We start from the raw sequence: 16,530 nt of genomic DNA, 5'->3' as shown, positions 1-16,530 counted from the left end.
CCCCAGCAGCAACAGGGGTTAAAATTCACAGAAACGTGTAAACATACAATTAATAAAATAAAAAAGTGTTCCAGATTCAGCGGGTCACTTTCTGCCGATCCACACTGGAAGAAGCCAGCGCATCATTTGCCAAACACCACGCGTAACCCGGTCGCTAGCAGCAAATGGGTTAAGTCCCACCCAGGGGTTGGGTTGATAAGTTCATCCTGTCGGCTGAATCTGGACCCTGAGGTTTTCAGGGAAATAAATTACATGCCATAAAAATAAAAAAAATACATCAGGAAACAAATGAACAAACTCAATAACAACACTTTGCATGGAAGACTGCTAGAAATGCTTGTCCCTACGGTGAATTCTGATTGGCTAATGGATATGGGAGTCATGTGACTGCGTTGCAGGCCCTGGAGGCGCAAAATATTTAACCCTTTTGTAGCCACCGGGGTTACACTGAAATCTCAGCGCCAAGACAAGCGCATTCACATTGGAGTTCTGCGTTCCGTAAGAAAGGATTTCCAAACCACCGCTCCCACATTGGCCAATCAGATTCTCCGCTTCCTATGATGTCGTCCCAGCGCAGTCTCCCGTGCGGGTGGAAAGTTGATGCGGACAGGGACCCGGGTCACCAGCTTCTCGAACTGGCGCCTGTAGAAACGTACACGGAAACCATTTTGCGCGTCGAGTCAAATCAAGGTACAACGGAGGGAGGCCGGATAGAATCCGGATCAAAAATAAAATATTTCCCTGCTTCAATTTTCCCTGCAGTTTTCTAGCGGTCAACGAATCTGCCAGACGTGGCTCAGAGTATTCCTCGCCCCTTTCGTTGTCATCGTTTAACACCTTAATTGCTAGGAGGGGCCTCCTGCAGCCGTGAAGGAGTTAAAGGTTCAAAATGCATCGGGGAATATCAATGTAACGAATTAGAATGAGCCCCCCCCCCATATACCTGAATCCAGGGCGTGTGACCCCTCCCCCCCAAGTCCCCAAAACGCAGCCCTGCCTATTATGACACAATGGCGTTTTCTTCACATTAATCCTGGTGCTGTTCAGTTCCGCTGTGTGCTTTTTACTGTTCCCGTTCAAACACTGATCGAAAGGACATTTCATTTCTGCCTCAGTGGCACAGGGAAGGGAGGTGTATTTGGGAAAAGGTGCCAGGTCAAGTTACTGGGGTACGAGGCGCCCCTTGCGGAGAACGGGATCTATGGCTGAGATCGCTCCTGAGTGTGAAGGTGTGTGGCGTTGCTATGTCTTGAAAACGGACTTTCTGAAATCCAGTCCAAAAGGAACAAGAGAACGAATAGAAATCACGGGACCCGTTTCCAAGTGCTGGTGTCGGAGTCTTGTAACAGCGCAATAAGGTCTTTAAAAAGCTCCCGTCTGAGTGCTTACTGCCCTCCTGCTGTCCTGGGGCTTATTTGGAAGGGCATTGGAGGAGAGTTAGGTAGTTGCCAAGTAGACCTGAAGTTCAGGGAGATGTTGAGAAGGATCATAAAGAATAGGGAGATAAGCACATGGGCAGAGCACAGTGACACTGATTGATTGACCGTACTCCAACCCAATGTTAACCCCTTCAGTGCCGGGGGGCCCCCCCCGATGCCTTGCTGGTATCTCTGGCACTGAATGTGGATGATATATTTGGGGCGGGGAGTTGACGGTTTGTGGATGTTCACTCTTCTTTTCCCTCTCCAAATTCCTTTCCCTTGTGATCCCAACACTTCTTCACCTCGGGGAGACCTTCCAGCCCCATGAGCAAAATCTGAAACGCTGGCAACTACCGTGAAGTTGTACGCGGCTGAGATATTCGTCAACAAGGATGTTTTCCATGATTGTGCTCACCAAGACTTGTGGTGAAAGCTTTGTTCTGAAGTATAATTGTCCCATCATTCTTCATTCGGAGATGGTCATTATTTTTTTATTTTTTTCAATTTACTGTCTTCATAATAATATTAATTTAAAAATAAGTTAAATGTTCTGGTCCCTAAAAAAGCAGCAACACAAACTCCTGCATGTCAATTAGGAATAATCCCAACAAGGCTTCCTCCCCGGTAATCTGTAATCTTGGTGCTTTGAGGTCCATCCGTTAAATCCGCCTTACAGTACAAAGGACCCAATGACAAATAAAATAAAAAATATGGATTTTACAGTACCTTGAATATTTCAAGAAAACATCTATCCCTGACATTCTTGGTTTGAAAGGCTTCTTTTAAGAAGCTTGTTCGTTTCAAAGGATTCTCCCACAAGTCTTTGCGTCCTCGTTATTGCAGATTTAACGACAATTTGCCCTGTCGCTGCTTGGAAGCAGCAAAAGGGTTGAAGTTTAAGGACGACGGGCGATCACGTTTACGTGAGAGATGCAAAAGTCCGGTCTATGCCGTTAGGAAAATTCGGGGGGTGGATGGGTTAGGGGGAAAGACTAATACTTCTCCCGAAGAAACAGTGCACGGTACGTTGTTTCTTCACCAGGTGGAGGAGTTGCAGGGGTTGTTGGGTCTTACGGTAGCGTCGGAGCATTCCCCCTCTGAGGTGTCACAGTCTGACCCTGCAAAGTTCCCTGCGTTCTGCAATCGTAAGAGAGAAAGAAGTTAAAAAGGTGCAGTTGCTGCAAAAAGCGACCTATCTTGAATTTGAGCTCAATTACCTTTGGAACAGAATATCACCCTTAGTTTTATTCCCGTTTTTGTTTCTGATTTACATTTAACTAGGCCCAAAAGCCTGCAGTAGAGACTCCACATGGAAGCCTCGTCTGCGTATTCCAACATACTCCGTCCCAGCAGGCAGCACAGAGCGGTTTTCCATGCAGACTTCCCTACTGCCTTTTCAGAAAAGCTGCCTTATGCTGAGCTTCTCTGGAAGGGCCACTTGAAGTCAAATGATGTCCCACGGTGGAAAGCCATGTCCATTTTGGTGTAGGGCTAATTTTTTATGTATAAAACAGTTACAAAAGTCATTTAGATGGGGAACAAACCTGAGAGGTTCTATCTTACTGCCAATTATGGGTTGAAGAGATCTTTAACAGATGCAAGGGGAGCTACAGTTTTTATAATGGCAGACGCCACACTGGTTAACATTGTATAATGGTACAGGACAAACTAAAGGCTACTCTATTTCCCCCACCTCGTAGCTGTGCTCCTCGGCACACAGTTTGCCCAGAGACATCTGCGTCTTCACGCGTCGCACTGCGCACTCCTTGTCGGAGAGCCCGTCCGACTGTGTGGAGATCTCGATGGGGATCTCGGGAGTCTGGGACTGCAGGTCCTCAAGCTTGTCACCCAACTGGTCTTTGTGGCCAGTGCCCAGATCGTCTGGGCTGTTGGAATGATCGCTGGTGTTCCCCTCTTCCCCGTCTGACACAGATAAGTTTTCCGAGCTAAAGGTGGAGTATGACTGGCAGGTGATCATGCCACGGTGAGGCCTGTGCTTCCTGGGGAATTCCACCTCACTGTCCACCTCCCCCTCTTCTTCTTCAGATGATTCATCGCCCTTCTGTGGAATAGAGCAAACAACACACTGGTGACAAAGAAGTGACTTTATCGGGCTACAGCCTCAAGCATTGAAGAGATAGTGGCTCATATTTACTAAGCAATGCTATGCCATAACACACCTTCTGGCCTATTCAAGGTAACTGCGTCAAATGAAGTAAAATCAAAGTAATTTTAAAGAAGTCATGTGGCAAAGAGGTCTTCTGACACTGGATGGAGTCTTATGGCATAGCACAGGTTAGTAAATACGTGTGTGTGTGTGTGTATATATATTGATGTAGAGGTATCGGTACCGTGTTAGCCGAACTTTAATAATCAATTAAAGTTAGTTAGGGCCCTTTTCAACATGGTTCCCCTAAAGCTTATGCTTGCTGTATTTCACAGCTTTGAGCACAGCCAGGGTTAAGATGCATAGCCAGTAAACCCACTCACAGACAGCCATTTCGACCATAATGGGTCTCTTCAGTGTGGGGTTGGTTATACTGGCTATGCAAAAAAGAAGCAAGGGATAGGTTTTACCATACTTAGTTAAGTTATGGTGGGTAAAAAAAAGTGACAAAAACCCTCCACAGTAAAGCATATAGCAAATGGAAATATTACTGTGTGCTCATTTGCATGTCTTAGATGGGTCTGCAACTCCACCTTTCACCATTATTACCCAGCACTTCCACTGCAGCAAGGAATTCTGGGAAATGACATGCAAATTAGCACACAGTGCCACCTTTTGCTTCAAAACCATTCAACATGGTTCCCCTATAGGCTTAAGCTTGCTGCATGGTCACAGCTTTGAGCACAGCCAGGGTTAAGATGCATAGCCAGTAAACCCACCCACAGACATCTGTTTCAACCTTAATGGGTCTCTTCAGTGTGGGGTTGATTATACTGGCTATGCAAAAAAAAAAAAAAAAAGAAGCAAGGGATAGGTTTTACCACACTTAGTTAAGTTATGGTGGGTAAAAAAGGTGACAAAAACCCTCCACAGCAAAGCATATAGCAAATGGAAATTGTACTGTATGCTCATTTGCATGTCTTAGACAGGTCTGCAACCCCACCTTTCACCATTATCACCCAGCACACAGTGCTCCCACTGCAGCAAGGGATTCTGGGAAATATATATATATATATATATATATATACTGTAGTATGTTGTATTATATTGTTACATGCAGTTGCCTTTCCTTGTTAGTTGGAGAATGATCAACAAATCACCTATTTTCCATTAAATTGCTAGTCATTGGTCCATAACCCCCAAATCTCACTGATTTTAGCCCTTGGAAGTTAAACACCGAAACATAGCTAGATAGGGTGCTGGCAAAAAATGTATCCTGGTCAAGATAAAATAGTCAGGAGAAGGCCAGGAGTCGAGCACAGAAAAAAACTGAATGTTATTAAAGACAAATGAAAGCCATGTTAATGGCGTACAGAAGGAGCACGCATGCACGGAGCGTTGGGTGCTGCTATGACTTCTTTAAGCCATTAAAATGACTTTCATTTGACTTTACCGATTTTCTACTTTTTTTGGTGTGCTTGCCTCTTGCCTCCTCAATCCTTGAAGGTTGCCCTCTCTGTTGTAGACCCCAGGGGGAGCAGTATGGGAGCTGTATGCATTAGATATTCTGTGGTTTACTTGTGGCCTTAATTTAAAAAGCTGTTACCCCCGACACTGCTAGAGGGGCCTGTAATGCATGGGAAGTACCTTCCGCAGGGAACGTATCCTGCGTGGCAGTGCTGAAGGCGTAGGGGCGGTCAAGGCTCCCACACCAATTGCTGTCCTGCCGCTGCTCAGCTGTTCTCCGCCAGCCTCCCGTGCCTCACTACCCTCCTGCAGGTGGTTGTGCCTGGGATACTCTTGCGGATCTCCCTCTGATCTCCTGTGCTCAGAGTTCCCGGGCCTAGCACCCTTCCAGACTGCAGCATCCATTTCTAGCCGGGCAGAGACCGCGGTGCAGCCCGGGCACGGGTTATAGGGATCCTGCTGGCAGTACTCCCAGTCGGTTTCAGAGTGCCTGCGGCTGTCTGCTTCCAGGGTGCTGGAGAGGAGGTCAGGGCTGGACCCGGACATACGGCGCTGTGCATGGCTGCTCAGAGGACTGCGAAGGGCGGCTGCCGGCCCAAAGTAGCGCAGGTTGTTGGCGCAGTTGGCAATGTTCTGCCCGTGGACATTCAAGTTTCGGTGGCGGGTGGGCAGCGTTTGCTGAGGTTCATGGCGGGGGCTGGCTGGGGCAGGAGGAGGGGACGCCGGAGGCTGATGCTGAGCGGGGGGCTGGGAGGAGGGAGGAAAGTTCTGGTGTTTCAGGACCCCCATAAAGTCGGTGTGGCTTCCCTTGCTGTTGCCGCGCCGGTGACGCGGTTTGCTGCGGTAACGGCTCTTTCCACCCGTCGATGATGTCTTGGGGCTTCCGGAAAGGGGAGAAGCGCTGGGCCCCACCCCCTCCACGTTGGAGATACCATCCGACTTCAGGAGGTCAGGCCTGCCGGGGAAAAGAACTCATGGTTACCCTCCAGAGTAAAGCTTAGACGATGCCAAGTTGTGTGCCACTGCTACCTGTTTGGTGCTGGGCAGCTACGTACCGTTTGGTCTGAGTCGCAGGTTTACAGGGAGCCCCTTTCTTTTTGATCAGCTTTTCAACGGCGTTGGGGTGGACAATGGGTCGGACAGGGTGGCGCTTGTACGTCCCAGGGTATTTCTTCTCTACCGCCTGCTCCCGCCTAACAGAAAAAAATAGCCAAAGAAACAATGTACATGTTATGTGTGTGCGTATGTGTGTGAGAAGTGTGTGTATGTATGTAAGTGTGTATAAGAGTGTGTGTGAGTGCATGAGTGTGCAAGTATGTGAGAGTATTTTTATATATGAGTGTGTGTGTGTGCATATGAGTGTGTGTATGAGTATGCATGTGCATATGAGTGTGTCTATGTAGGAGTGTGTGACCATGTGAGTGATTGTATGAGTATATGTGTGGGTGTGAATATGTGTATGACTGTGTATGAGTGTGTGCGAGTATGTGCGGGTGTGTTTGAGTGTGTTAGGGCAGGGGTGTGCAAACTTTTTTGTTTGCACCCTCCTGCCTGCTCTCCCTCCCTGCTTGCGCCCCACCCCTTACCATTCACAACGTCACTTGAGTCCGCGTTGTCGCCAGAAGCCGCTGGAGAGAAGAACATACAGCGGCCTCGTGTGCTTCAACGTCATTTAATTTAAATTTTGTGGGGAAGAGCACGGGGCATCTGTAAGCACTGCGCCCCCCCTTCCCTCCCAGAAAATGTTGTGTCCCCTAGTTTGCACACCCGTGTGTTAGGGTATGTGTATAAGTGAGGGTTTTTGTGTGTGTGTGTATGAATCTGTGTGCCTGTATGTGAGCGTGTGTGTGATTGGTGTGAGTATGTGTGTATGTGCATATGAATATGTGTAGGTGTGTGTGAATATGTGTATGAGTATGTGAGGGTGTAACTATGTGTGTGTAAGAGTGTGTTTGTATGAGTATGTGTGTGTGTGTGTATGTGTATATATAAGTAGTGTGGGAGTATATATTTGTATGTGTATCTGTGTGTGTGTGTTTTGAGAGTATGTGAATGAGTGTGTGTGAGTAAGAGTGTGTGTGGGTATGAATGTGTGTGTGGGTAAGAGTGTCTGCATGAGTATGTGTCTGTACAATGGTGTGTATGTCTGTGTGTACGAGAGTGTGTGTGTGGGTACAAGTGTGTGTGTATGAATGTGTGGGTGTGTATGAATGTGTGTACGTGTGGGTACGAGTGTGTGTACGTGTGGGTACGATAGTGTGTGCGTGTGGGTACGAATGTGTGTGTTTATGTGTGGGTAGGAGTGTGTGGGTGGGTATGAGTGTGTGAGTACGAGTGTATGCATGGGTATGAGTGTGTGTGTGTGTCTGTATATGTGTGTGTGTGTGTCTGTATATGTGTGTGTGTGTGTGTCTGTATATGTGTGTGTGTGTGTGTGTGTGTCTGTATGTGTGTGTGTGTGTGTCTGTATATGTGTGTGTGTGTCTGTATATATGTGTGTGTGTGTGTTTGTATGTGTGTGTGTGTGTGTGTGTGTATGTGTGTGTGTGTGTGTGTGTCTGTATGTGTGTGTGTGTCTGTATATGTGTGTGTGTCTGTATATGTGTGTGTGTGTGTGTGTGTGTGTCTGTATATGTGTGTGTCTGTATATGTGTGTGTGTGTCTGTATGTGTGTGTGTATCTGTATGTGTGTCTCTGTATGTGTGTGTGTGTGTCTGTATGTGCGTCTGCATGAGAGTGCACGTCTGCATGAGAGTGCGCGTCTGCATGAGAGTGCGCGTCTGCATGAGAGTGCGCGTCTGCATGAGTGTGAGCGTCTGCATGAGTGTGCGCATCTGCATGAGTGTGCGCATCTGCATGAGTGTGCGCGTCTGCATGAGTGTGCGCGTCTGCATGATAGTGCGCATCTGCATGAGTGTGTGTGTAAGCATATGAGTGATTGTGTGTGAGAGTATGTATGTGTACGAGTATGGGTGTATGTGCGTATGTTTAGGCGTATTTGAGTGTGTGAATATGTGAGTGTGTATTTATGTGCATCTGTGCGTGTGTGAGGGAATGAGTGTGGGTATGTGTGCATGAGTGAGTGTGTGGGTATGTGTATGAATGTGTGTCCGAGTGTGCATATGTATGGTAGTATGTGTGTGTATGAGTATGTGACTGTGCGTATATAAGTGTGTGTGTTTGTGTGTCTGTGGGAGTATGTAAATATGTGTTTGAGTGTGTGTATGTGAATAATGGCATACATGTGTAGGAGTGAGTGTGTGTGGGTTTGTGCATAATTAGGTGTGGGTGTGGGTATCGGTACGAGTATGAGTATGTGAGTGCATGTATGAATGTGTGTGTGTAGGAGTATGTATGTGCATGTGAGTATGTGCATATGTATATGCATATGTGTGGGTGTGTGAGGGTGTGAATATGTATATGAGTGTGTGTGTGTGAATATGTGTATGAGTATGTGTGTGTGTGGGGGGGTATGAGTATGTGTGTGTATATATAAGTAGGTGTGGGGGGGTATGTGTTTGAGTTTCATTATGTATGCGAGCATGTGAGCATGTGTATGTGGGTATGTGTTTGTGAGTATGTGTGTGTGTGAGGAAGAGTATGTGTGTGTTTGTGTGTATGAGAGTGTAATAGAGTATGTGCATGTGCATGAGAATGTGCTTGTGTGTATGTGTGTGAATATGTGAGTGTGTATGTGAGTGTGTATGAGTATGACTATCAGTATGAGTATGAGTGTGTGTAGGTGTAGGAGTGTGTATATCTGTATGAGTATGCCTGGGGGAGTGTATGTGTATGAGTGTGTGTTTGTGCGCGGGTGCGTGAGTAAGTGTATAGTATGTGTGCGTAAGAGTACTAGTGAGTGTGTGTATGAGTGAGTGTATATGTGTGCATGTGTGAGTGTATGAGTGTATGTGAGTGCATGTGTAAGAGTGCGTGCGTGCGTGAGTGAGTGTATGAGTGATTGCATTTACAGTATGTGTATATGTATGTGTGTATAAGTATGAGTGTGTGACTATGAGTGAGTGCGTGTGCACGTGAGTGTATGAGTGAGTGCATGTACAGTATGTGTATATGTATATGTGTATCAGTATGCGTGTATGTTGTTGCTGCTTTGAAGGCTCCCTCCTGTGCACACACCTGATCAGCTCCTTCTCTCGCACCTCTAGCTGCAGCATGATGGCGCTCAGCTCCATGTACAGGTTATTTGCTCTCTCCAGTTTGCGCTCGTAATGCTCCCGAATATCCAGCGCGTGCCTGGCAGTGACAGAGTCAGGTTAGGATTAGGCCAATGGAAAAAAAATTGCCTGAAAAAAAAGGTGACACATTGTGGGCTCATTTACATGTAATTTCCCAGAATCCCTTGCTGCAGTGGGAGCACTGTATGCTAGGTGATAATGGTGAAAGGCAGGGTTGCAGACCTGTCTAAGACAAGTGAATGTGCTCACAAGTGATATTCTTTATTGGCTATATGCTAATGGTGGAGGTTTTTTGTCGCTATATATATATATATATATATATATATATATATATATATATATATATATATATATATACACATATACATATATATATACATATACACACATACATACACATACACACAAACACACACACTGTATTTGCCCAATTATAAGGCAACCCCCTAATTTCAATAGTAGTTGAAAAGAAAAAAGTTATTGAAAGAATTGAAAATTCACATTTTTATTTCTTAATGCCGGATAGGCCAGTTTTACTTTCCAATGTAAATGAACACAAATAAACAAAACAACAGTTTAATTTAGGTAGCACAGTTCACAGTTCCCTGGCGGTAGCAGCATCATCACTCTCCTCTTCCCTTGAGTCGCTCCCTGCGCTGTCCTGCATTGGGTACTACGGCTGCCACACAAGACCATCTTCAGAACCATCCATAGCATTGGAAATGCAACATTCCTTGCAGCCGTGAACAATACTCTGGGTGGAAATCAGATCCCGAGCATGAAGCGCCCAATCACACAGCTGGCTGGCAGAGGGTTTTCTTATCTTACCCGTGGGAGTAAGAGTGTGTTCACCAGACTGAAGCCAATCTGAGTACTTCTTTCTTAATTGGTCTTTGAATGGTTTGTTAACAACCACATTGAGAACTTGTAATTGGGAGGCCATACCTCCAGGGATAATAACCAAATCTGTGTGTATTTTAGCAATTTCTTTTTTGACTCCTGGAGTTACGTGTCCCCTAAATGCATCCAGTACTAAAAAAGGGGGTTATTGAGCCGCGCTCATGCTTCCTACAGTCTCTGGTGTAAACCAACTCCTTTCGTTTGCTGCTTCTGTGCGTGGAGATATTCCCCTTCTCCGCTGAAGATCCACCGAGGATTACTCCACAGGTAGACCAGTCATAGAAAACAAAAAGCACAGAGCGCACCGAGGTTGAATAATATTACAATAAAAGTGAATACAAATAACAAGTATCAACTTACATATAATGAATCTGTTATCCAGTGAGATCTTAAGTGGTACAGTCCATGCTGCCCCGTCCGTGGGTAGAAGGGAAGCAACGCCGAGCTCGAGACAGTCTATCCCGCGCGCTGGGATCAAGTAGTGTCTCGGTCTTGCTCTGCACTGCTACTTCCGGGTATGCGCAGAACCGCGCGGTCCATGTGCTGTTGTGCGCACGTCTCCCAAGTTCACAGTCTCTCTCTCTCAAGTGGCAATTAGCCAAGGTTCTGATCTGCACGCAGTGCCCACAGTGCTCTTACCACAGCATGTTTCGCAGACTAATCTGCTTCGTCAGGCGGTGTCGGGCACCCAGTACTAACATTGATCTTTTTCTTAGCAACATTCCTGGTCTTCTTGCCAAACCACTTTAACCCAGTCCAAACCCAGTCTTTCCTCCTCCATTCCTTTTCTTGCACTATCGCTCCATCTGCTCACACAGTTACTCTAGATTTCTCGTTTCCAGTAGATTTTATAAGTACTGATTTTTCTCCTTTATTGTGAACAGCAACATTTACAGGCATATGAAAACACACTGGCGTGTGAACTGCATTAGCCATGAAACTCGGAGAATATCCAAGCTTTTTCCCTTTAGGCTATAACGTAGCGCTGAAATTACACTCGTTTCTCACTGGAATCCTGAGGCAGCCTCTGTGCCAAAGTTAGAACAAAAGAGCAGCAGCCAAAGGGAACCAAGGTCAAAAATAGTAATGTAATATAGTAATAGTAATGAAGAAACATCTTAAAAAGGAGGTATAACGCTCTCCGGCACGTTTCGTACCAGCAGGTACTTTATCAGGGATTCAGGGAACATCTGTGTCATCGTTTAGGACAGGCGCGCAAACTTTTTTTTGCTGCGCCCCCTCTGTGCCTGCTTTCCTTCCTTGGTGCACCCCCCCTCCTTACCTTGCGCGGCGTCGTGCGATGTATGACCCGTGGTGTCATTTGACGTCACTTTACCGCGCCAACCGTGGCATCATTTGACGCCGCGTTGCCATGGTAACGCATCCTGGGGCGGGCTGAACCTTGGTAAGTAGAGGCCTTGCACGGTCCCCCAGCATTTAATTTAAATGCCTGGGGGGAGAGCGCGGGACCTCTGCAACTGCCCGCGCCCACCCACCCCCCCCCCAAAAAAAAATCTCGCGCCCCCAAGTTTGCACACCGCTGGTTTAGGACATATGCAACACGTCTCACTCACGGTTATCCGACACAATGCGTTTTTGAAAATAGCGTCGGATAGTGAAGCGTCGGAACAAAACCCATTTTCCCATAGGATCACTGTTATACATTGATGTTCCGTTCCGGAAGGCTGTTTTAACACTCAATGACCCAGAATATTGTGCTCAGGCAATAGTATATGCAGTACACATAGTAATTAGGATGTATAAAGATTATACTTATTGAACACAGTACTGTGTAATAAAATTATACACCGTACTGTATGAGCAATATCAATTATTGGAGGAAGGCTGGTGGTGATTGGGGGGTATCTTGGAGGGATTGGGAAGGATGTCTTGGAAGAGAATGGGAATGGCTTCTTGGAGGGGATTGGGAAGGACGTCTTGGAAGAGAATGGGAAGGGCGTCTTGGAGGGGATTGAGAAGGGCTTCTTGGAGGGGATTGAGAAGGGCTTCTTGGAGGGGATTGAGAAGGGCTTCTTGGAGGGGATTGGGAAGGGCTTCTTGGAGGGGATTGAGAAGGGCTTCTTGGAGGGGATTGAGAAGGGCTTCTTGGAGGGGATTGAGAAAGGCTTCTTGGAGGGGATTGAGAAGGGCTTCTTGGAGGGGATTGAGAAGGGCTTCTTGGAGGGGATTGAGAAGGGCTTCTTGGAGGGGATTGAGAAGGGCTTCTTGGAGGGGATTGAGAAGGGCTTCTTGGAGGGGATTGAGAAGGGCTTCTTGGAGGGGATTGAGAAGGGCTTCTTGGAGGGGATTGGGAAGGGCTTCTTGGTGGTGATATAGGTGGACGACTCCCAGGAGTCCTAGGTGGAGTGGATGATTTGGTTCTCTTGAAGAAGCTCTTCAACGAAGTTTGGACAGAGGCTTTCCTTTGCTGCCTGTAGATCTCTCTGTAGCTGATTAGGTTGGATATCCCGCGACTGATTGAAGAACTGCGTTCAATGTTGGTGTCATTTTCCTCAAATATGGTCAAGGCACTATCAATGTGCTTAAATGCCTCACTCAACAGCTTTGTTGTTAAGGATTTACAAGGAGGAATCACTTGTGCAGATTGTTGTGCCTCTTCATCTGCAAATTTTTGCTGTTCTAATTGCAGCAGGTCTTGATTGCTAAGCTCCTTAGAATATGATGCCAGCAACTCCTCAATATCCTCTGTTTCCACCTCTAAGTTGAGATCTTTACCCATTTGCACAACACTTTGAGTAACCTCTGCAACTGTCCTTGTAACACCTTGGAAATCAGAGACAAAATCAGGGCACAATTTACGCCAAACACCATTTGAATTGGATTGTTTCCCCTCATGCCTCTCCGATGTTTTTCACTGCATGCAGAATGTTGAAACCCTTCCAAAATTATTTTAAGGTTGAACATCCTTCCTCATCAGTAGCTCTGATGGCCAGGGCAAATGTTCGCCTAAGATAGTAGGCCTAAAAAAAAGAAATAACCCCCTGGTCCATAGGCTGGATCGATGATGTGGTGTTGGGGGTCATGAACACCACCAGGAACACGGAATGGCCAGGAGCATTGTCCAGGAACAGGTGATGGCCAGTAGCATTGTCCAGGAACACGGGATGGACAGGAGCATTGTCTAGGAACACGGGATGGCCAGGAGCATTGTCTAGGAACACGAGATGGCCAGGAGCATTGTCTAGGAACACGAGATGGCCAGGAGCATTGTCCAGGAACACGGGATGGCCAGGAGCATTGTCCAGGAACACGGGATGGCCAGGAGCATTGTCCAGGAGCACCGGATGGCCAGGAGCATTGTCCGGGCATAGCAATGCTTTAAAAGTTGCAATATAATTCCACAGCAGGAACAAAATGGCGTTGCAACCAGTCCTCAAAAAGGCTCCCTGTTACCCATGCCTTATGGTTGGGCTTCGAAATCACTGGAAGCGTAACCCTTAAATGCCCATGGGTTTTCTGCATGGTAAACAAGCAAAGGTTTTAGCTTTAAATCACCTGCAGCATTTCGTCCAAGCAAAAGAGTCAGCCTGTCCTTGGCAACTTTAAAACCAGGCGTAGAAGTTTCCTCTTTTGCAATGTAGGTTCTACTGGGCATTTTCTTCCAGTAGAGTCCAGTCTCGTCTACATTGAACACTTGACGAGCGCAATAGCCACCGTCCTCTATAAATTTTGCTAATTTAGCAGGGAACATTTTAGCTGCCCCCTCATTAGCACTAGCAGTTTCCCCGGTCACTTTAATGTTGTGCAAGTTTGCCCTGTCTGTAAAACGCATAAACCAGCCCTTACTTGCAGTGAATGTTTCATCCTTGGACCCTTCTCCATGCTGGTGCCTAATGTTCTCATTGAGACTCAAAGCCTTGGTTGAATTATGGCTAAAGTAATGGGCACATGACGCAGGGATTGATCTTCCAGCCATATGATGAGGAGTTTATCAACCTCAGCAATATGTCCATCACGTTGCCTCACTGTTTTTGCTTGTATAGGAGCTGATCCCGTAACTTGCTCCAATATTCTGGCCTTGTCTTTCAGATTTGTCACAATTGTTGAACGAGGGATATCCAACGAGCGGACAATTTCCGTATTGGTCTCTCCATTCTCTGAACGCCGTATGACGTTTCACTTTACCTCTGAAGTAACAGGCTTTCTATTCAGTTTGAGCAGAAACATCACTGGCATTTTTGCTTTTGTCAGACATGGTTAAAGGCCACAATACCCCACAAAACCTTCCCACAGACTGAGCTGGGCGATTTCCCTGAACTGCACCTTTGTGATTGGCCAATTGTATCAACTTGGCATTGCGTCGTATGAGCATCGGATAAGGCATTTTGGCATCGGAAAAATGCCCATTGGGATGTATTATAAAGCGTCCGATATGCCGTTCGTCGAAAAATGAAACGTCGGAAAGCGACGTCACACGGTGTCAAGTTGTCATGGCAACTTAATGCCGGGTGACATCACGTAGTGTCCTGATGTCATGCCAACGCAGCATCATTTGACACCGCACAGCCATTTTCACACGAGCTGCAGGGGAGACACTCGAAGTTGCAGGGGAAAAGCAGGAGAATGCCGGGAGACGCCACACCACACAGCCGCAGGTAACACTCGGCAGCGGGCAAAATTCACTCGCCCCAGGTGAGTGGGCAAATGCATTTGTTGAGCCCTGTGTGTGTATATGTATGTGTGTGTATGTGTGTGTGTGTGTGTATGTGAGCATTGGGCGCCAACTATAAAACAAGCCTTAGGCATAATGGCCACAAAAATCGGACACACAGTTAAAACACTCTGATGCGTTTCCCCGCCGAGGAGGCGCTTTATCAAAGATTCTCCAACAAACACTGTTTAAATAATGGTCAGCCAATAGGTAACGCCCAGATGGTAATTATGTAAATATAATAACAGGCGTGAAGGACAGAAACCTATAGATTGGATCAAACAGTTCATATAACTAACCATTACAGCAGTGATATGTGACTAAATATAATGAAAACTGCTTGGTGTAAAGATAACAGTGTCAACCATACTGACAATCAGCAAAGGCAAACACAATGCCCAAACAATCAAAACATTAAATATGTAACAAAGCAACTAAAGACGTGTATTAAATCATATGAATAGTTCAAATCAAACAAACAAGAAACATGTGTGAAAGTTTGTACAATTAACCCATGATAGAACAAAGTGAACAATGTTAAGGTTGGTGTCATGGAATAAGCATATGTAAACATTATAATGTATAAAAATAAAATAAACCTATATAACTGCAAGTAAAGTGTGTATATCCTATAATTAAATCTAGTTATAAATAATAATGTGACATATCAACCTTCATTGCATAATTGAATATCTGTAAACAATTTTAACTACCATATATATGGACCCAATCAATATGATGTATTGACTATTTGTTTTTGAGATATATATGAGTTAGTAACACACCTCAGTTCCTCTCTGCGCCGGCGGATAAGCTCCTCATCCAGGCGATGTATGCAGGTTCCCTCGCTCTTAATCTTCTCAAAGTGCTTCTTCACCTCACCCCTCCACTCAGCCTGCGAAGGAGGAGAAGCCGCTGTAACCATCACTATATGTAAGGCCTCCAGCACTGAAGGAGTTAAAGCAGAATTTCCACGCTAAATCGCCATATTTTACTTGTTTTTTTGTTTATTTATTTTTATGCTACAAGAAGAGATCTCCTCTTGCCCTGTCTAAGGCTGTCTTTATTTTGAGAATCTGACGCTCCGATCAGTAAATATAAGAAGTTCAAAAACTAAGTGTGTGGGAGGTTTAAAAATGGCGTTCTCCAGTAGTCTAAAAGTTACCAGAGATGAAGAAAATCATGATTTTTAACACTACTTACAGGAGCCAGACATGCCCAGGGGGCCAGATACTAACATTACATGAATCTGGGGGGGGGGGGGGGGGGGGGGTAGATTGATGATTTATGGCGGCATCGCGGCGATCAAGTGAGGACCTTGGAGGTAGGCGGAAGGCGTAGCTCAGCAAAATTAGATTGCACGCTCTTTAGGGCAGGAGCTGATGTACATATCATTTCGCATAATGATGGCGAAAAGATATGTACAGCCCTGCGTACACTGTCAGCGTTATACAAGGAAATAAATAATATTAGCTACTGCAATACATCAGAATCCCCCTGGTCTCGCTTAACAACATAAACGGACGTTTCCATAAAGAGACAGCATATAGCGTACAACACTCTTAGTCAAAGAGGCTTCAAAAATAAAATAAAAAGTAGTGGTACTGTACCAGACATTAAATGATTTTATATTTATTAAACGTTGGTGGGTAGAAAAAAACCCTACTTTAGAAAGATGCAGAGTATACAATATTTACGCTTGGAAAGCAGAAAGGGGCAGAGGCCGTTCGTAGCTGGACATGCGCGGGCCCCTGGGGCAACATTTTG

The 16,530-nt window shown here is 45.8% G+C and overlaps 1 protein-coding gene across 4 annotated transcripts in view; it reads right to left on the bottom strand.

Annotated features, from left to right (window-relative positions):
- Positions 1 to 16,530, bottom strand: part of MAP3K13 (mitogen-activated protein kinase kinase kinase 13) — a 108,758-nt gene that overhangs the window by 3,108 nt on the left and 89,120 nt on the right. For all 4 annotated transcript variants that reach the window (XM_075607096.1, XM_075607095.1, XM_075607094.1 and 1 more), the window contains exons 8-13: positions 15,549 to 15,658; positions 9,133 to 9,249; positions 6,051 to 6,188; positions 5,176 to 5,950; positions 3,115 to 3,483; positions 1 to 2,558 (exon numbers count right to left, since the gene is read on the bottom strand). The exon at positions 1 to 2,558 is cut by the window's left edge and continues 3,108 nt beyond it. In XM_075607096.1, the coding sequence (XP_075463211.1) occupies positions 2,457 to 2,558; positions 3,115 to 3,483; positions 5,176 to 5,950; positions 6,051 to 6,188; positions 9,133 to 9,249; positions 15,549 to 15,658 (1,611 nt within the window). In that variant the 3' untranslated portion in view covers positions 1 to 2,456. The remainder of the gene's footprint in view (positions 2,559 to 3,114; positions 3,484 to 5,175; positions 5,951 to 6,050; positions 6,189 to 9,132; positions 9,250 to 15,548; positions 15,659 to 16,530) is intronic.

The sequence above is a fragment of the Ascaphus truei genome, chromosome 7 (genome assembly GCF_040206685.1).
Source record: "Ascaphus truei isolate aAscTru1 chromosome 7, aAscTru1.hap1, whole genome shotgun sequence".
Taxonomy (NCBI): Eukaryota; Metazoa; Chordata; class Amphibia; order Anura; family Ascaphidae; genus Ascaphus; species Ascaphus truei.
Note: the sequence above shows the minus strand (reverse complement) of the source record. Positions and strands in the feature narration are given on the sequence as shown.